The sequence below is a fragment of the Phaethon lepturus genome, unplaced genomic scaffold (genome assembly GCF_000687285.1).
Source record: "Phaethon lepturus isolate BGI_N335 unplaced genomic scaffold, ASM68728v1 scaffold18817, whole genome shotgun sequence".
In the NCBI taxonomy this organism is placed as follows: Eukaryota; Metazoa; Chordata; class Aves; order Phaethontiformes; family Phaethontidae; genus Phaethon; species Phaethon lepturus.
Window position 1 is genome coordinate 11,572 of NW_010554261.1, and position 21,816 is coordinate 33,387.

Consider the following 21,816-nt stretch of genomic DNA (forward strand, 5'->3'; position numbering starts at 1 on the left):
TTCCAGGTCTCCTTTGCTGTTTCTAAACATAAGCAATAAATACCATGTTAGGGTGAAATGCAGGAGTGTCCAAATAAACTGCTTCAGAGCTGTCATAGGGGAGGGGAAGAGACATGAACTGTAATGTTTTACTTGGCTTCCTGTCTGCTGGAAGCAGGAAAAAGGCTGGTGAGAATCTAAAAGGTTTTATCCGAGTCCACATATTTCCTTTTTTACCTTAATACCCTTTGCAAAAAAAACAAAGGACAAAAAGCACCTCAGAAATGCTTTCACTTCCATAGTTCCCACTATGTTCCCATGCTGCTCTCCTGTCTGAAGACACACAGAACTGTTTTTTCTTCGAGAGCAATCTATTACATGTATGTCCTTAGTATCATCTATAAAAGGAAGAAGGAGTTTTTTTTATATGCAAAAGAAAGGGAGAGAGGGAGAAAAAAATACCTATTCTTTAAACAAAATCTGCTATTTGTGATCCAAACAATTAATTCTGTAGTTCTACAGGCTGCTTCTGAGGGATCCCAGAAAAGCAACTAAGAGTAGCAGACCTCCTGCTTAATTACCAACAGGAATATATGCATAGACTCTAGGTCAGGCAAAAGTTTATACCGCTTGATGAAGCGCAGACAGGCCTTTTTTTTTAGTCTTGACATCTTTTCTTAAGCATTTGATTGCTATTAGCAGGTTTAACTTCTTTCTAGGATTGCAGTAGATATCACTGGGTTTGTTACGTCACTGTACAAAAACAGTGTTTGCAAGGACTCTGACAGAGATACCAGCTTGTGCTATGCCATCCTCTTTCATCATCTCTATTTATCATGAGCAAAGACACATGTCCTTTTAGAATGAAGAAACCAAAACTTATTTTAAACTTCTGAAGTACTTTGTGGCAGTAGTGTTTTTAAGACCAGGACATAACCATTGCTGTGGTGTTACCATAGAGATCTGGTTATCACAGTGACTTGATACATTAAGTCTATCTTTTGTTTCAAAACCTCTGTTCACTTCCAAACATCACATAACTCCTGCCAGTGTACTTGTAACTTCTCTGCCATTCATGTGAAATGAGTTTTGGTAAAACTTTCCTAGGGGCTGGTTCAGGTAAAAAAATTTGTGATTTAACAGACGTGAGGTGTCCCACTGTCTGCAGCAAGGCTCAGTGAGCTTTGGAAGGATCTGCTTCAGTCAACTTGGGCAGGACTCCTTGGGGTACTGATCAGTTGACTTATTTAAGACTGATGCTTTATTAGTTACTGAGAATCCGGGCTCTCAGTTCAAGAGGTTTAGACAAAATTTTGGAAAAAATGGAAAAGAGCAAGCTCAGTTACATTTTCTTCTTTTTGTTTTATAGGTTAATAATGCTTATAAGCCAGAGGTGAAAGCGGCTCAGCAGAACAACATTGGGAAATCTGGCAGACCAGAAGAGAACAGCTGCCCCCCAGGGCAGCTGCGAAGTGTGAAGCATGGAGGAAAGTAAGAATGAGAAGGTGAACCAGGCTCATGTTCTCTTTGACAGATTTGTCCAGGCTTCAACCTGCAAGGGGACTCTTAAGGCTTTCCAAGAGCTCTGTGACTACCTAGAACTAAAGCCCAAGGACTATCGATCTTTCTATCACAAACTCAAATCCAAGCTAAATTACTGGAAAGCCAAAGCCTTGTGGGCAAAATTGGATAAAAGAGGCAGCCATAAGGACTATAAGAAGGGGAAAGCATGCGCCAACACGAAGGTGAGAGATTTATTCACGGTGATCAAGACAACTGTTACCCGGTTTGTTTCTGGAATACACAATAAAAATGTCTCAATGTAGAAAGATGTTTGCCTTTGTCAGTATAATCCCAGGGAAGACTTAGGGATGTTCTCACTCATATTATTTATAATATAGTCACAGTTTGTTAACATTTGACTCTCAATCAAAAAGTATATTTGCTATTACCAAATTTGACTGCTCATCTGAATAGAGGAAGCTAAATGGAAATTCCCGTGAATGACCAGGATATTTGTAATTAATTCAGGAGAAGCAGCCTGAAAGTTTCTATGTTTTATGGTTTTGTGGCATCAATACTATAAATGGGTCAAAAAATCTTAATTGGTAAACCTTTAATCTTGGTAGGCTTTTTTGGTTTTTACATTTTTTACTAGACAGTAACAGGGATATGAAATTTGCTGTTGGAGTCTAGATAAAAAATATATATGTTTGGAAATTTCCAGTTTTATTTTGAAAATTCTGATGAGTCTCTCTTAAAAACAGAACTTTCTTGCAAATTTGACAAAGTATTCTATTTACCAGTATTTAGAAAGTAATCACTTGTATTCCAGGTTCAGCGGGAAAAAAAAAATAATGCTGTGGAAACCCATACCATTTCCTTTCAAAAGGTTGGTATGTGTGGTATTTATTGCAGGAATTCCTGCTTTTACAGACACACAACAATTTATTTTTACCTGAATTATTGTGAGCTGGTGTTTGTGCTGCACCCTTATTGGACTGTAGAATATGAGTTCATTAATTTGTTTTGTTGATACTGAAAGCAGTTCTCTATATCATTCATCAAAACGTGAAAGGAATAGGTTATTTTTGCAAATAATTGTACACTGATTTTAAAAAAAGGAAGATAGTGTGGAATATGATAAAATTAGAACTGGATTCTGTCCTCCTTTACTGAGACAATAGATGCTGCTGCTTCTTGAATATTCACCTTTTGAGAGAAGGAAATATCTTAATAGGAGGAATTAATGACTAATTCCTCAGTAGAGAACTGAGGGGAAATATATCCTGTTTAGGATAAGTCAGTCATTTCAGATCTGTGGACTGAAGTTTAATTCCCAGCTAGATATTAGAAAGTTATGTTAGTTTCTTGATTTTCTTACTCTGTTTCACTTTCCAATGGCCATTTTCATATGGATGGTGGCATTTATAGTTAATTACAATAACACTTGGAAAAATTACTAATGGACCAAGGTCTACTTGTCCTAGGTCTTGAAAAGATAATGCTTTCCTCAAAAAGTTTACAATTGGTACATCAGATTGTAGATAGCAAGTGCATATAGATTAACTTGGAAAACGATAGAACAATTGGTCAGTGTTGGTCATTATGGTGGACACTAGCTTCAACACACCAAAGGTCCAGCCACTGTTAACGTTTATATTTTTCAGGACACATAAGAAAGAAGGGACTTAGAGGAAGATAAATGTAGTGATTTTTCTGTATATTTAGGAATAAAGCTTCCAAGCACTATGGACATCATGGGGGAGAATTAAAAACTGTTTTTCTGAAAATTCGATTGCGCTTTGCATTCACTGGATTCAGGAATTAGTCTTATTTTAAATGAAACATGATGGGTGGAACTGAAATAGGGCGAAGACTGTGAAATTAAGACAGGTGGCTTATGTTTTGATGAGAAAGGGATTGAGCAAGCTGTGAAAGAATGTAGAGATTAACTTATTTGAAGTAACAGACTAACAAAGTGATTTTCCATCTGGGCTCTGAATATATCTTAGTGGGCAAGACTGTATTTATTAACAATGAATAAAAGGTTGCATCCATAATAGAGATGCGACATGAAAGAAGAGATTTAATGGAAGAGTAAGTGTATGACTTTGATTGTGCTTAATTATGAGGATGTACAAAAAAATAGATGTGAGTGGAGGTTGACATCCAGCTATGAAAGACATTTGGAAAATTCTTTGTGACACTTCTCTAGAAGGGAAGTGGTGAGGTGAGTTTAGAAGGACGTTAGAGCTCCATTTTATCGTGTTGGGCTTGAACTGACAACTAGGTAGCCATGAGGACATGTCAGAAAGGTGGAGATTTTAGTTTGGACAAAAAGTAGTTAACTCTGAGTTGGAAATGTTCTGTGAATCTGTAACACTGACAAGCTGATTGAACCAGTGCCTGTGAGTGAGGTGATGCAAAGGCAAATTGCAGAGGAAGGTGATAAAGAGTTGACAAGTGAAGCCCTGTGGGAAGTTGGCATTGAGAGGAGTGGGAGAAATGAGAGAAGACCTTCAGATAGTACTCTGAAAGAATAGCTGGAGACACAGAGGACTACTGAGTCTTAAAAGAAATCAGAAAGGGACACACTTTCAAGAAATACATGTAGCCAACTGTCTATAAAACATCTCTTCAAGTGCAGTTGAAAAGTGGGTAAAAAAGGGTAAAGCATACTGGGAGTGATGCTTGACTAAAGAGTTTGCTAGAGATTTTTTTTTATAGTCCAAAAGCTTAGCCTATTTTGTGCACCAAAGCCAAGCTAGAGTGTCGGATGGAATTGGAGAAATGGGATCAAGCATGCGTTGATCTTGGAGATGAGATAGTGCTGAGATAAACAGAGAGACTCACGGGGTCATGCATGACTCTCATTTAATGATGAGAGAGAAACCTCAGAACTTGCTGGTGTTGGTGTGAAGGACCAGAGGGGTGGGAAGGGGAATGATTGCAATGAGCACATCAGTGATCACACTAAACTGGTCTCTACTAAAGGAAAGGGGGCCTTATTCCATAGCTGTTCTCCCGTGTGTGTGACAAGGAGAAGAGAGTAAAGGAAAAGAGGAATGTGAGCAGAGGCAAGCCAGAGAGTAATTTGCCAGTGTTTCTAAGAAGCCATTGGTGAGATGCTCTATAGAAACACAAATAAAAAGGGTGGATGGTGAATAAATTAAAGGTGGCACCCCCTCTGCCCCAACCCAGGAACATATGGGACTGTGGATTTGGGATTCACACCATTTTGAATAGTGAAATTAATAGCTGAGAGAAAGTGAAATTTAGTTAATGTTTTTTTGTTAGTATGTCTTAAAGGATATACATGTGACAATAAATGATTGTTGTATGGCTTTACACATAAAGTTTGTTCAAATTTTTAATGTAAAGAAATGACAAATATATGTATTCTTTTTATATTTTTCATATATGTTTATGTTAATTACTTGTTTCATGTCCAAATGGTATCTGCCATTAAATGTTTATATGTAATTCCGAAGAGATAATCATACCTATTAGAAGTAGAGGTCTTTTGAGAACTGAATCATATCTGATTTGATATTTCCTGTGTCACTTAGTTTTATATTCCCAATGTTTAAGGTAGCTTGCAAACCACTGATTAAAAAAATACATAAATTTTAGGTGTGCACGTGGAGATGATAGAATTTAAAATAAAGATTAGGATTTTAGCCATGTTGTTAGAACAGAAGTCAGTAATTTCTTCAGTACGTTCAGCTTCTATACACTTGAACATATACTGGTTTTGAAGTTCTCATCTGCTGTAGTGTAGCTCTTACTCACCCAGTTAAAAATTGGTCAGGGGTGAAGTGCCGTGACTGGAGTTGGGCAGTAGTTAGGCAGTTAGTGCATTACATGGCCAGTGTCCAGATTCCTTAACCAGAATTCAGATAATCAGTGTTCATGAAAGCAAGACTTGGACGTGATGGGTTGTTCAGATGTAAATAGTTACAAATGGTGCTCTTCTTCATTGATTATACAAAGAATACAGGATTTCAGTTTGCATTTAATGTTCCATTACCATGGTGTTGGTACTGAAAACATAATCTGTCTGAAAGATCTTGAACAAGAAGTGTTTCTGAGGGGTGAGCCAGCTTTAGTGCATGGAGTTACAGCAGTTGCTTGTAGTCATGGAGGGGAAAGGGGACAAGGAACAGCAGTAGCTGCCTTTATATACTTGACTGTACTTGGTATCTCATGTGGTTACTGCTGCCTCTGAGAGTATCAGAAGGTAGGTTTCGACGAGAGATCTGAAACTGGAAGAAGCGTTAGAGGTGTAAAAGGGAGCAGAATCTTTTCTTCTGTTTTTAATTGTGCTTAAAACTCACTTTTTTTGTTGTTTTATAGCACTATAAAACTATAACATAGCACACTGTTGTTTTATAGCAACATAATTTAATATTTTTGTGATGGTTTAAAAAAAATGGCAACTTTGGCTGTGAATTACTTTACTGAGTATCATATATTTTACATCCAGAACATCTAGAGTCTTAAACATAACCTAGATGTTGTTAACCACATCCTTGTTTGGGGGCAGTGAGGAAGGTTGTAGAGAAGAAAATGTTTTTACATTTCTATGACAAAATTACAGGCAATTAATGTATAATTTGGTTACATAGACCTGATTTTGAATAGCCTGATTTTAGTACAATTCCTTTGCTGTTGTGTACTCCATCATAACTATTTTATATGGGTAAAGTTATCAAGGAAAAAGTCACCCAACTCAATGTAGTTTTGTTGCTTATTGAATCCAGTCTCTTCAAACACAAAGTGGTGTTTGAGAGTTATGCTTACCCACAAAGAAAGCAATAGAGTATTGGAAGGATGTATTGGTTCCTAATTGATTATCCCTTTTAACAAATGACAAGTTGGATACCGGTTCAATATACAAGTCTATTTTGGAATTTAATAGCTCAGTGGAATTTTGGAATTTAATAGCTCAGGGTTACCTTTTCTCCCATATGCCTTCAGGTTCCTGAAGCTACTAAAGAAGCAGTGCTGTTATTCTTCCCTTTCCTTTCCTCTAGACTTGGATCTCTGCCCTCAGATTTACGTGACTTATTTTACACGGTAGTCTTACGTGACTTATTTTATACGGTAGTCTTACTTTGAATTTGCAGTCAGTTGTTATGTTGTCACTGCTGTAACTTGTACTGTTCTATTCATCATTCAGGCTTTATATTTGCAGTTTCACATAATTTGCAGAATTTATGCCCCAGTGAATAACTAGTGAAAATGTGGTGACCTGTAAAAATTTGCATATAGGAATGACTGTCGAACAAAGAGCTTTGCTTTGGGATAGGCTGTTTATCAGGAGGTTGGGTTCTGGTTAAGTTTTAGCATACTTAGGAGTTTCCCAAAGAGTTTTGTTGTTCAGCCGTAAGGGTATGTAAGATCTGGAAAATACTCATGTGGCAGCAGCAGTCACCACTGTAGCAACGTCTTTATTCTGTGGGTCTGGTTCATACTCAATAGAAACCAAAGTACAAAAATGATATGACAGCATGGGCTGTGTACTATATTTCTGTGAATGCGCATAACCATGCCAGCTTTCTTTGTGGACCTCAGTTTCTGTGGGTAAGAAGTGTCTACTGATTATTTTGTTTTTTTAATCTTAAAAGAAATGATCTTGCTGTAGCTTTTGTTTCTCTGAAAGTGCTTCCAACATTAGATATGCAAGTATTTCGCATTCTCAATACTGTTTGTGAGTAGAATGAAAAAAGATATGAGAAGATGAAAGACCTTTGATATGGCAAAGGTTAGGTTGGAGAAAACACATTTTGATAAAAGTGTAGTCACACAGAGTTCATATTTACATTGTATTTACTTTACTAAAGTTCCCTTTGCTTCAATAGTAGAAGCACCAGCATAAGCATAAGTTGGAGTGCTCTAACTTGACTACTGTCTGTACTGACGATGTTCCACAGTAGCATCTCTGGTATTTATCTGCCTTAGCCATTGCTATGCTACTCAGTGATGATGAGGAATTTTTGGTGCTACTGAAGATCTTCTCAAAGGCCAGCTCAGCCTTTGGAAGATGAGAGGAAAACACTGTATCACCTTTCTTTTTAAGATGAAAAGCACATGGATGCAATGAGGGAGAGAAACCTTCAGAAATATTGATGTTTTCCAGGTGCTTACATAGCTTGGAGAGTATACGCCTTGGCATCTCTTCTTAAAACCAGGGTTTAAAAGAGCCACATTACTTGCCTGCTTCTCCAGACTTTTCACTGCTCTGTGATATGCTTTGTTTTCAAGTTGCAGTAACTGCTTGAATGGATCAGTGGCAGAATATGGCAGATAACAATAGAAACACTGATGTGAAATTTCAGCTTATGTTGCAGACAAAGAGCACTTACTCCTAAAAGCTGTGGGATGCTTGTAAGCGTGGTTTAAATCTTCTTCCTCCTGTGGCTGTATAGTTACTCTGTGCTGGTTGTTTTGCAGTGTCTGATAATTGGGGCTGGACCCTGTGGCCTTCGTACAGCCATCGACCTGTCATTTCTAGGAGCCAAGGTGGTGGTCATAGAAAAGAGGGATGCCTTTTCTCGCAATAATGTGCTGCATTTGTGGCCATTCACCATACATGACTTGAGGGGTCTTGGCGCCAAAAAGTTTTACGGCAAATTCTGTGCAGGATCCATAGACCATATCAGTAAGTACAGCCACTGCTAGACACAGCAGCACATGTTCTTCATAGGGGAAAGGTGGGTGAGGGCATGGGGGTGACTCATTAAAATTCAGTCTGCACCATCACTCTTCTCAAGTCCTTACGGTACGATTCAGCATTACCTTTGCATAGTGCATTTCGGGCTAGACCTTCTTGTGAAAGAAATACATTGTGCCATGAGATTATCACCCGTGCAGTATGTATCTGTCTTCTTTTACACCTATTATTTTCCAAGGTATATATTTTTCCTAAACTGAAAAGTACATTTAAGGTTCAAACCTTTTTTTTCCTTAAATGGATAATTTTCATATTTTTGCTGTTATATTCCTGCAGCTGCCACATTATTATGTTTCTCTTGAGCATTGTAAGCAACTTGTAAAAAAGAAAAATTACTGAATGCTTTTGAACATTATTGTGAATTTTGATCCGGAAAAAAGAGGAACAATTTTGGCTTCGTTAATTTTTTGAAAAGTGATGAAGGTATTTTCAAGAACGCTGTCAGTCTATGAATAAGTTTTGATTAAACAGATATTTACATATTAGAATTGAGAATAGTTTTGATGATTCTCAAATTCTGAGAAATCAGTCTCCATTGAAAGCTGAATGCTTTGGTGGAGCAGGAATTAAAATTTTTCTGTTGTTCTCTTCCCTCCCACCCCCCTACTAAGTAGCACAAACTTAGTAGCTAGAATTTGGCTTCTTGTCAAAAGCAAAAACTCTTTGTGTTTTTGTTTGTTAGGTTCATTGGTTTGTGGGATTTTTTTGGCAATGAATAGTAAAACTGCAAGATCTTTGGAATGTCAATCTTGCAGATTGCTTTTTTTCCTTCCAATTTCTTGTCAGTTTTATTCTTCCAGTACTTTATGCATGTTGTTTTCTTTTTTATCTCAGCACAGCTGAAGTTTAGTGTTTAGGTGGAGTATTTTTTCATTTCAGTATCTGGAACATGACAGTAAGGTGTCTTCCTTCATATTCATAGGACTTGCACACTGTCATTTTCATACCCTTTACCTACATTAAATGAAGAAGAAAGAGGTGGTAAAGAACTTACTGTGCTTTCACTAACCTGACGGTGTGAGGATGAAGGTGCAGTTCAGTATTACAGCTAGGCTGATCAAATGGCTAGTTGCCATCCGTGACAAAAGTGCAGTCCTGCTTTTCCCTCCCTCTCCTGCAGTGCATATTCTGGTTGTTCCCCCTGTTGCTGATTTGGGCTGAAACATAAAAAAATTAGTTACTTTTTATTCTTTGAAAATTATTTACTATTTATTCTATATACCTGGGGTTTCAGCTATATAGAAGTTTCTTGGCATGTCATGATATTACACACCAGTGCTGCCTGGATGAAGTACTGGGAACACAGTGGGAAGAAGGTGGTAGCAGCTGGACTTTAAATCAGTAATGTTCAAACAGGTGCTTGGGCACTTGTGCTCTTCTCTTTTTCTTTTATTTATTTATCATCTGCTTTTTTTGCAGGTATCCGTCAGCTCCAGCTTATCCTTTTGAAGGTTGCCTTGATCTTGGGAATAGAGATCCATGTCAATGTGGAATTTCAGGGGCTTGTTTACCCTCCGGAGGATCAGGAGAATGAAAGCAAGTAGCATTGGAACGGGTAGTAGACAAAGGGGAAGTTATGGTAGGATACAGAGACTCCTGCTCCTTAACCCTGCTTATGACTCTTAAGTCCTTTCCCTATGCTTCATTAATGACAGCAGTTATTAATACACCTTTGCTTGAATTTTTGGTAGGATTTACTCTTTCTAGTGACAAATCCAAATTAGTTACTATATAAAACAAAATCACCTGAAGTACTACACAGAAGTAGACCATGACACAGTAGTTCGTAATTGCTCCTAAAATATTGTAAGCCTACTACACTTAGAAGATATCTTTTTAAGACAGCTCCTTTCCTTTCCCTTTTGCTTTCACTGAAGATACTTGTATCAGTGAATGGTCCGGGTTATGCTTTTTGTATCTTGGTGAAACCTGTTCTTTGATCACCATGGGACATGGTGGCTTACTCCTTTTTTGGCATCCTATTGATTGAATAGGTAGTAGAGAAGCTATAAAGGTTGTAGTGATGCATAAAGGTCATAGTCAGGGGTGGGGTTTACCAGAGCTGTCTCTGCCTCTGATTCATAGAGTGGCTGTGCAAGTCAGCAAGAGCCCTGTCAATGATGTAGCTGTCCTGCAGTGCATCTTTACTGATGGTGTGAGGAAGGGATTATGGATAGTAAGAAGTGGTTTTATGTATATGTTCTAATATCAGCACTGTTTATATTGCCATTAACTTGGAGTTTATCAACAGGAATAGGTTGGCGTGCATTGGTACACCCAAAAACCCATCCAGTGTCTGAGTATGAGTTTGAAGTAATCATTGGAGGGGATGGCAGGAGGAACACTTTAGAAGGTAATGGTGTGTCCATAATTTACTTTCAGATAGGACTTATTCTTAAATTAGTTAGAACAAAAATGACCTTTAATTTCCCAATCAAAACCTGGAAAGACATTTGACTAGTGAAAGGGGAGATTAAAAGTCCATGTAAAAATCCATTTGTATCAAAGACATGTGGGTCATCTTTTTCCTCTTCCTATCCACTAGCAATGGAATTAGGTGTTTTGACCTGGATACTTTTTTCTACATTTTTTCTTTACTTGAGTAATGTTGGAGCTTTTACTTTTGGGAGTAGGAATCGAAGTATTGAATATTATTCGGTGTGGTAGAGAATTCTATCATAATATTTTTGATGTAAGTTGTGATTTTTGGAAAAGAAGTAAGAGAGAGAGGAGAGCTTTTTCCCTAAATAAGAGCTTCTATTTTTCTGATGTAGCAATTGTTGCTTTCTCTGTGGAGGAGCTTGTAATTCATCAGATCCATTCTTTTTTTGTTTCGTGAGGACACCTGTCTGTGGCATGCTGAACCTTCTCTGAAGGTATGCTCTGTTTTTCATTGTTACTATTTTATCCTTCCCATAGGGTTTCGCCGAAAAGAGTTCCGTGGTAAACTAGCAATTGCCATCACCGCAAACTTCATCAATCGCAACACCACAGCTGAAGCCAAAGTAGAAGAGATCAGCGGTGTGGCCTTCATATTCAACCAGAAGTTCTTCCAGGATCTACGAGAAGCCACAGGTTTGCTAGCAATTGCCAGATTTCCAGTAAAAACTATTTATCTTTATTATTACAACTTTGTAACTCAGGTGTCATGTTTAATCAATAAATGAGTATCTTGTGCACAAGGAAGTCAGTCATTGCCGTCTCTCTTTGAAATCTGACTTCCCAATTTTTACAGCTGTTCTATACAGCTGTACAAAGCGGATGTGTATCATACAGGTGTGTGTCATTTTTGTTCAGAAGTGGAGAACTTATCTCCCTGAAGCTTTTCTGGAAATCTGAGCCCTAAAATGGGAAAGTCTGAATCCTGAATTGAATTTCCTGCACAATACATCTGAATGCTTAGAGTGATGATAAAAATATTTTTTAAAAGAGGTAGCTATATGCAGATGAAATGCGCTATTTGTGGTTTTGTTGAAGATTCATATTTTAAAGTCATCAAAAGCATGGGAGAAAGCTGCTTGGAATTTTCTCTCTAAGGCTTTCTAACTATGTACTTTCAATTTACTTTCTTCTGATAGAGCTCTTGTTACACATAATGTGTAACTTGTTCCTTCACTACCATATCTTTTGTTCTGTCACAAGGTATTGACTTGGAGAACATTGTCTACTACAAAGATGATACACACTACTTTGTCATGACTGCCAAAAAACAGAGCTTGCTGGAAAAAGGAGTTATACGGCATGTGGGTATTAACTTTCCCTATACTCTCTATAAAATAAGATTTTGCTACAATTTGCTTTCAGTATGCTGAAAGGGAAACACTCTCTTCTTTCACCATGTAATGCCTTTATACAGGTGTATTTTAGACCACAAATATATGCAGTTAATGCCCTTCCAGAGTATTTTGAGTGTGTTACAAGATCTATCCTCTTCAAATTTGTGTTCCTTTGTAGATTTGGGTGTTTCTCTCATGTTAAGATAAAATATGCTTAAAGAACCTTTGATAGCTTAGTTGATCTTCCCTCATTTTATGTGAATGAAACAGCAGGGAGTGAAAAAAGTATTGGAAATATATATAATTCTGACAGAAGATGATTTAAAAGTAGTTTGGCCACAAATGAATAAATAAGGACTGGGGTCTTGTCCCTTTTTGTCTGAAGTGTGAGAAGATAAATGCTCATAAATTTCTTAGCCCTTTCACAGTCAGAAATGCTAGTAGGACTGATTACTGTTTGCAATAAAAGATGTACAATTTTTGTCTTGGAAGCATAAACACAGATAGGAATGAAAGAAATCAGAGGGCAAACCTGTATCAGTGGATTTGTAGTTGTATTAATGCCAACTATTGTATGGACTAGTCTTAGAATAAACTTGTGTATTTCGTTATTTCACTTTTAGTTGTCTCTTTTTGGCAGGATTATGCTGACACAGAGTTGTTACTCTCACGGGAGAATGTGGACCAGGAGGCTCTGCTAAACTATGCCAGAGAAGCCGCTGATTTCTCTACTAATCAGCAGCTGCCATCGCTGGACTTTGCCATCAATCACTATGGTCAGCCAGATGTGGCCATGTTTGACTTCACGTGCATGTATGCATCAGAGAATGCAGCCCTGGTGCGAGAGCAGAATGGCCACCAGTTACTTGTGGCACTGGTTGGGGACAGTCTCTTAGAGGTTTGTGTTTTAAACTTATCATGTGTAAGCAGTTAATTGAAGCATAAGCACAAGCCATTGCACCCATCACTGAAATATGCACTGGCTATAGGATAGTTACTGTAAGGAAAGCTGCTGTTTATTATATAATAAAGTGGGATGTTCGAAGGAAGGGTTGGAATGTTGCGAAAACAGAATATTTAGAATGGCAATGATCTTGCTTAAGAAAATGTGTGCAGAGATTTTTTTCTGAAGTTATATCTGTTCCATCTGCTTCTTATTGGGACAGTTAGACTCTACAGAACCTACTGTAGGCCTGTTAATAATTAGCATTTTGTAGTTGATTAAAAAGTGCAATCTTGAAGAGGAGCTGTTAAGGCACTCCAGGCTATGAATTGTTGTTGGAAACAGAGGAACATTGGCTTTGGGGGATCTCATGGGCAATTCACCGTACATCTGGCTTCCTCTAGCCCAGTGGGAGTGGAGCTTTAAACTAATTACTGAGCTGTAATTTCCAATCAGATTACCATCTGAATTATTCTTGATATTTCTTTCAAATTTTCGCTAACTAATGCTTTTCCTTTTTCTGCTTTTTTTTGAAAACTATAATATTAGCCATTTTGGCCAATGGGAACTGGAATAGCCAGAGGATTTTTGGCTGCAATGGACTCTGCTTGGATGGTACGAAGTTGGTCACTTGGAGCTAGTCCTTTGGAAGTTCTTGCAGAGAGGTAATAGAGAAAATGAATACACTTTCAGTTCTAATCTTATCCTCAAACCTCTCATGATTCATTCCAGTTTCTTCTAGTACAACTATATATAGACAGAACAGGAGATACGAATTCTCACTGTTTTTAGAGGATGCTTGTGGGTATAATTCAATTGGAGAAAAAATTTCCTAAGGACCTGATAAAGTGAAGTATATTTATAGAGGAATAAGAAGTGTTGCAGCTGTTCTTGGTCCTAGTTTTAAAAGCAGTTTAGACAGAGAGTCTTTTTTTGGTGCTTACTGATATTACATGGAGTAAATGAGTCTGGCTTGCTGTCCTCAGCCTTGCAATAGCAAAGCGGATGAAAACATTGGTGCCGTTAAAGTACCAGAGACAAAAATTCTTGCCATGTCCTATTATCTTGTAAATATATTTTATGATTTTTTTCCAAGGAAGTTAAGATGTGCTTTTTTTTCATGTTCTCCTACATTGATCACTTTGTTTCCTATAAGCCAAACAACTTTGTGTGTTTCTTCGTGGAGTATTGAGTTCTTGATGTTTTTATCGTCTTTGGTTGAGTGTTGTTTTAGTGACTCAAGGTGATATCTTAGAGATCCCAACTTGGGTAATTAAAAGATGGAGTAAGTAAAAGCAAGGTCTAATAGAACCTATTTTAAACTTAAGCAACAGTAGCTTCTTACCATCGGGAACTGTAGTATCATTTAAAAAATTGTATAAATGGCATAATGGGTACTTAAAGTTCCATTTGTTTGAATTTAAAAAAATGGTGAAGATAATATTGCAGTTGGACCCAGACTCCCATCACCTTTCTGTTAGACATTTGCAGACAGCAGTAAGATCTTCTCTGAGCCTTCTCTTCTGCATGCTGAACGTACCAAGTTCCCTTGGCCTCTCCTCACAGGACAAGTGGTCCAGTCCCCTTGGTCGCCCTTTTCCTGAGTTGCTCCAGTGTCTTAGTGTCTTTCTTGTACTGGGGAGGCCGTTCAGCTATGCTTAATGTATTGTTTTCTTCCCCGCTTTTGATTTCTGGAATTGTATTAAACTGCAGATTTAAATACACTTGTACTGAAACTTAGCTATTCAATGTCTGAAGTGGTTAGATTTCTGATGTGAATGTTTGTCTCCAGTATTGACTTAGCAATATTAGTAGTGATGCATCTTTAAAAAAAAAAAAAAAAAAAAAACAAAAAAACAACAAACCACGAAACAACCCACAAAACCTAAAACAAACCAACCAAACCACAAAACCTTTTTTTAAATTTTATTTTCCCAAGGGAAAGCATTTATAGGCTACTGCCTCAGACCACCCCTGAGAATGTGAGTAAAAACTTCAGCCATTACAGCATTGATCCCGCCACCCGGTATCCCAATATCAACGTCAACTTCTTGCGGCCACAGCAGGTAACTGGACAAACGGTGCTTCTGAATGCTTGCAGTCTTCATTGTCTTTCCTTAGGTGAAGCTAAGCTAATGTTTTGGGACCTGACGTGGCAGTATAGTGCAAAGCAGGTATCTCAGTCAAGAGTGGACCTCTGTACTGCAACAAATTCCTGTTTAGGAATGTTTCATTTTGATAGTTTTAACCTTGCTGTAATGACAAATGAAATATTTACGTGTGTGTTACACATTTTCTTTGTAATAATCTAGTATAGCAGTCTGTCACTGCAGTTTGGTATCCACTGAGCAGCACCAGTCAGCTAGATTGTTCAGCACTGACTAGCTGTTCTTTGTTGTTCCTGGGTTCTTGGGCTAGAGATTTCTGCTACATAAGTGTACTTGTCTTCCTTTTTGTGCCTTGGGATGACTCCTCCTTGTCCTGACCTTTCTGTATGGATCTTGGGTGCATGGCATGTTGGTCACTTTCAATTTTTTTGTGTCATTTTAGGTACGCCACTTGTATAATACAGGAGACTTGAAAGACATTCACCTGGAAATAGAAAACTTTGTGAACTCCAGGACACCAAAGCTGACTCGGAATGGTAGGCCTGGCTACTGCTCCATTTCGTTTGGTATTCTGGAGCTGGATCACAGAGCAGCAAGGCTCTAAAGTATTACTTAACCAGTCTCTTTTGGTTTAGAAAAAGTATCCAGTAATTGTTTCATCAATAGTCTGATTTTCCAATTTTTCAAGTTAGCATGTAAATATATTTTTGTTTGCCTAATTTCCCTTGCTTTACAATGCTGTTATATTTCTAAGCATATTTGCTTATGCAAGCATTTTTTTCCACCTCCTTTATCCTATAACAATATCCTTACTTAAAGTGCAGAAGCCTAGCCTGAACTCACTCTAACAGTAAACCCAGAATTCTTACAAACATCGCAGAAGGTATTTCTTTTGCAGTCTTTCATATTCATGCTTTCTTTTACTTAATCTCATCTCTTAGCTAAACTAAATGAAGTCTCATTTTGCTTGCATTATTATGAAAGTTAGATGCCTTTGTGATAAGAATTTCAATATCTGTCTACTTGTCCTGTACCCTGGGGATTATGTTGAACTTTTCCTTTTGCACACCTTGCCTTTGGATGTCCAGATAGTGTTTGGGGACTCTCAGAATGGCACTTTGCTGCTAAGCCTTCCTTTCACTGCTGAATAGCTGTGTAGTCTTTAGATTTGTTCTTTGGCCTGTATCCATGTCCCTTTAGGCTGCAATCTTGTCAGATCTTGCAGTAAGGCAAGGTCAAAAGAGGTCAGTGCTTTTAAAGGAAAGCTTTCAAGAGAAAAGAAAAAGTTGCAGAAGTACGTTTGTAGTTCTTCCATTAGAAATAGTGTATCTGGGCTTTAGAGAGCATTTGTTCTACTGTATATCCTTTTGATCATGTTTAAAACAAGCCTTTGTGACTGTTTTATAATTTCTGGGGCTCTTTTACAAGGGCTAGGGTGAAAAGCCTGGCAAGTTATAGCTAAGATAATTAATTTTTAGCAAATTAAAAATCCTTTCTTGGATCTAAAATAGATGAGATAGTCTTTAAAAAAAAAAATCTGTCCTGTATAGCTCATTGTAGGAGTTCGTTGTTTACACAAAAGTTTTATTTGTTGATTCATGGTTTTTATGTTGGTTTTAGCATTCACAGAAGAGGAGTTGTACATTTCTACTTAACAGTGTGATTTCTTACAGAGTCTGTAGCTCGCTCTAGTAAATTGCTCAGTTGGTGCCAGAGGCAGACCGATGGATATGCTGGTGTAAATGTGACAGATCTCACGATGTCATGGAAAAGTGGCTTAGCTTTGTGTGCCATTATTCACAGATACCGTCCAGACTTAATGTAAGTAACTGGCTGTTTTGAGTAACTGGGGAGAGCAGAATGTTAGTGATATTTGGAACTAATAGTATGGAGACTGAGGCAATGCATTTGCTGGCTGATGGAGAAATGGATTGAAAGGAATTCAATTAAACTTGATAGAAGTTAACATCTGGTTATTCACCAGCAGAATGGAATGTCATAATAGCTTGATGAATATGAAGATAAATGTGTTGTCAATTTTCCCTTCTGGATGATTTGACAGAATTAAGCTTCAAATTGGTACTGACTGGAAAGCATTATTGACTGGCAGCTCTTTTCTCTGGGAAGTTAGTCGGGAATAGTTCATATCTTCAGTTAAATTTCTCATGAAATTTATAAATCTCTTGTTTAACAGTAACTCTTTTTAAAGACTTATAGGCTGCTCTTTTTAGAAGCAGTGACCCACAATCTAAATAGAGGTGTTGCTACTGTTATGCACTAATGTGCTGATTGGGTGAATGAACGAGGCGTCCTCTTACATGATGCATTGGGTAAAACAATGCCCAGATTCTAGAATGGGAAAACACTGTCTGGAAGAAGTGACAGGAGCAAAGACTCTGGTACTTCAACTGAAATATGAAATGGCTTCAACTTCCCAAAGGGACATTAGAAAAAATAAATGCTAGATCTGTATATAAAGACAATCCAATGTAAAGCATGCTGAAAAATTACTTGGTTATTCCATTCCATGTGCACTGAATTACATATCTGTTGGTGTACTTGAGTAAACCTGAGCTACTCTGTTTAACAGCTGTATAGGTTGTGGAGAGTTCAAATAGCTTTTAAAATTGTTTATATAACTCTCTACAAGCCTTAGATTTTTATGTAGTTTTTATATAGTTCTACAAGCTTTGGAAAAAGCCAGCAGAACTAAAATATTGATCAGTCAAGAAAAAAGGGGATAAAAGTGAAGTCTTAATTTAGTTCCAAGCACACACAAGATTTTATGTAGGGGAAGACAGTACAGTTTTCCAGCAAAGAAGGAAGTGAAGATGTATTTCAGAGGATAATAAAGTTTTTAAGAAGAAAAATTTGGGTTTGGAGGAGAAGCAAAAAATGAAAAAAGAATATATTTGAGCAAAAGTTTGCCATAATTAAGTATCTTCAACTCTGCAACACGAAAAGGTTGCTGGCAAATGAATTTGAGAGATTTCAGAGAGAAAAAAAAAAAAAGAGGAGATGGATCCACGAGTTCTTTCAGAAGATTGGTTTCTACTTGATTCAGTGCATGCTTTCTTTCTGCCCTTCGCAGAGACTTTGATTCTTTGGATGAGCACAATGTGGAGAAGAATAACCAGTTGGCCTTTGACATAGCTGAAAAAGAGTTTGGAATATCTCCCATTATGACTGGAAAGGAGATGGCATCTGTTGGAGAGCCAGATAAACTGTCGATGGTGATGTACCTCACACAGTTCTATGAGATGTTCAAAGACACCATCCCCTCTAGCGGTAAGGAGTTTGGGACAGATCTCTCAGATTTAAAGACAGCTTCAGGATGAATATGTGTCCTTCAGTTATCTTCATGCTTCTTCTGCACAAGCTCATACTAGTCATTGTCCTGTAACTTTACATTACAAAAGTTGACTTCATATTGATGCTGATAAAGACCATGTTATCAGCATCAGGAGAAAAAAAAAATACATTAATACAAAATAATGTTCTCAAAATAATATCCTCAAAAGTTCTAAACTCACTTCATCACCACTAGGTAACTTTTCTGCTTTCTTTCTATTGTTAAGGATTTATCCATGTTGGCTAATGTGAGATGCCTTGCTAGTAGTTCTTTATTAGGTAATTTCAAAACACTGGCCAAGTTTTATATTTATTTATCATCTGTGAATAGTGAGAGAAGCTTCAGGCCAATGAGGAATGAAAGATCTTTGATTAGAACTGAAAGATGTAATTGCCTAACACAAATCAATATGGCCTGCCTTTAAATATTAATAATGTTGTTATAGCTGTTTCTTTATTACTGATGATCTTAATTCAAGTCTATCATTCTGGTATGGCAAAAAAATAGTGTTTAATAGACTTTTAATACCTGATACACGGTGTATTTTTATTTCCAAAACTCTGAACTCTTCTTAAGAATACTGATGATCATCATGCTCTTTAAATATGAAAGGAAATAGAGTAAACAAACACAGTATTTATTCTGGGTGGTTATAAACCCCAAAAGGAGAATTGATTTTGGCAAAATGAAAAAGCAGAGTAGCTGAGAAAGGTATTCATTCTGGACACTACAATAATTTTGTGCAGAGAATTTAAGAAAGAGCGCGTTATGTTAAAAAAAAAAAAATCGGAGTCCTTCAGTTGTGTAACTTAATAATAGCACCACAGAAATAATTTCTTGGCATTCCCTTGTCCTACCTGTTTTTGCTAACAGATAGTCTGGACCTGAATGCAGAAGAAAAAGCTGCCCTAATTGCCAATACCAAATCACCCATCTCTTTTCTCAGTAAACTGGGACAAAGCATCTCTCGGAAACGCACTCCAAAGGTAACCATACCTCAGTCTTGATAACACTTGTGTCTGGTGGGCTGCTGTCCAAGTAGGTGGAAGTAAAAATGTATGTGTAAATGTGTATCTGCTACATATTTACAGAGGACCACATGTTCATCAGCCCTTGACATGGGACAATACATGACATTTATAAGTGCAGAATTACATCCGTAATATGCACTCTCAATTAGTGGTATATTTCAGCCTTATAATCCTAGCCTTGTGGTAATGGATTGCTCAGTTCCCAATGAGAGAATGAGCCCTGAGAATTGATCAGTTGTGTTGCAAAGCTTATTTAAGTGCACTGATGACATTTGTCTCAGGCCAGAAAGGTATGAGAATCCTTATCTTTGGTTTTTTGGCCCTTGTTTTTCCTTTTTCAGGACAAAAAAGAAAAGGAACTGGACGGTGCAGGAAAGAGGAGAAAAACCAGCCAATCTGAGGATGTAAGTATTACAGTGAGGAAGGTGTCAGGTGTTTCATATTCCCACTTCAGTCCTTTCATTTTCTATGTCAAGACAGGGTTTATATAAGATCTTTTTTTAAGATAAAAATTAATTATTCTTCAGAGGCTACACTTTGTTACAGCTATAGTGCAAATGTTTTACTGATGCTTATGAAAGAATAGTACACAACAAATGAAATGTTGCAGTTCCCTCATACTCTGTTTTTACTGCAATTTACTTTGATTCGATGAGGACACCAAGAATAAAACTTTCATTTAGTAAAGTCATGCAGTTTAGTCAGAATTTTCATTCATATTTAAATGTTAGCCTTGGTTAGTGCAAAAAGCATGTATTTCTAGTATGCCCCATGAGGTGGACTTTCATTTAAAATGTTTATAGCCAAAGTGAGTTAAAATTCAGTGCTTTGAGTAGTCAATGAAGGTTTGAAGATAGGCCTGTGCTTTGTGTCAGTGGATTCATGGGAGTGTTTCAACTATGGTCTCTTTGGTAGGTAAGCGTGTCAAATAAGGTTGCAAAGATAAGTAAAGTTTAACAGAACTTTTGATGACATGCCAGAGGAAATTAAAATGTGAGCTTTCAAGTGCATACTAATAGATTTGTTTTCTACAGTGTTAGAAAGCTACCACAGCAAAAAGGTAGAGAGGAAAATGTAATCGAGTTGCATCTCGTTTTGCATCAATTTTGATATTGCTGATTGTTAGGAGGACATCTCGCGAAGCTACAGAGAAGAAAGGCCCACACTGGTGAGTGCCCTGACAGAGAGGAGAATTGATGCTGCCATTGGGAATCAGAACAAAGTCAAGTCCATGGCAACCCAGCTACTGGCCAAGTTTGAGGAGAACGCACCAGTGCAGTCCTCAAACTTACGAAGACAGGTAGGAAATGGATAATAAAACCCTTTATTTTGGAATTATGGAGGAAAATCATGAATAATAATATACATTCCTTGAGATGGGATGCTAGTGATGCTCCTCTACTTCAAAGGCTCTCCTAGGGAAGAGTGAAGCTTACTCAAAAGAGAAAAATTTTAAATTTAGGAGTGTGAGATAGAGAAGAACTTCCTAATGAAAGTCTATTTCCCTGTTATTGCCGATATTATGTTATGTAATCTTTTTCAAAAACAGCAATTAGGTTTCTTTTATAATTGCTGTTGTTGCTGAAAAACTTTTCAGGAGCATCCCATTTTTAATGTTTAAGAACTATCATTGAATTTCTGATTTGAACTTTTTCATGCAGGTTATATCTGTTTGTTCTTGTGAACTGTGATTATGTTTTTTATGTGTGTGTTAAGTGCAGCAGATAAATGCCTGGGAGTTTCTTTGCAATCAGGATATTTGTGTCATTCCAAGAGAGCCTTCCTGATGATTGCTGATTATTCAGGGTGATATCTGAAATACTGCAACTGCACGGTAGTTGTCTTTGAAGCTAGATTGAGTCACTTCAAGCTACTGCTAGCAGTGCAGTGTCAGCAGAATAAGGCTCAGTATGGTTTAAGTGCCTGAGTTCTTGCTCTGCTGCATCGTCTGTCTTCATAGCTTGTGCCAAGCTCTGTGCTGCCATGGCCAGATTGTGAGTAGGACGTGACCTAGCTACTTTAAAACTAGGCCAAGTATGTCTATGCTACACTGCACACCAGTGTTACTAGTATAACATAATTGCAAAAATGTGATGTTTATCCCACTCTTTACCAACCAGTACATATTGGCTGGAATGATAAGGCTGATTTGAAGTAACAATGAAAATTGTTGGGAAGGTCCTTCCAATGGGAAGGTCCAAAAACATATGTAGTTTCCCATTTTTGGATGTTTTTGCCCTTTTTATATTTTACTTGCTAAATGAATTCTCCCCTACCCAATTTTTTTTTTCTTAAATGTTTGTCTGTCTTATTCTGTATCCCATTCCTTTTGGCTTTCTTTGAGTTTCCTTTACTATTGTATCTTTCCTCCTTGATCCCAACCCACTT

The 21,816-nt window shown here is 37.4% G+C and overlaps 1 protein-coding gene across 1 annotated transcript in view; it reads left to right on the forward strand.

Annotated features, from left to right (window-relative positions):
- Window positions 1–1,382: 1,382 nt before the first annotated feature.
- LOC104624437 (protein-methionine sulfoxide oxidase MICAL3-like) overlaps window positions 1,383–21,816 on the forward strand; it is a 107,182-nt gene continuing 86,748 nt past the window's right edge. Inside the window, 15 exon segments of the mRNA XM_010291802.1 lie at window positions 1,383–1,724; window positions 7,939–8,146; window positions 9,638–9,754; window positions 10,470–10,571; window positions 11,138–11,293; window positions 11,861–11,961; window positions 12,635–12,892; window positions 13,487–13,602; window positions 14,877–15,003; window positions 15,488–15,581; window positions 16,719–16,866; window positions 18,137–18,333; window positions 19,271–19,383; window positions 19,770–19,832; window positions 20,555–20,728. Of these exon segments, the coding sequence (XP_010290104.1) occupies window positions 1,461–1,724; window positions 7,939–8,146; window positions 9,638–9,754; window positions 10,470–10,571; window positions 11,138–11,293; window positions 11,861–11,961; window positions 12,635–12,892; window positions 13,487–13,602; window positions 14,877–15,003; window positions 15,488–15,581; window positions 16,719–16,866; window positions 18,137–18,333; window positions 19,271–19,383; window positions 19,770–19,832; window positions 20,555–20,728 (2,238 nt within the window). The 5' untranslated portion in view covers window positions 1,383–1,460.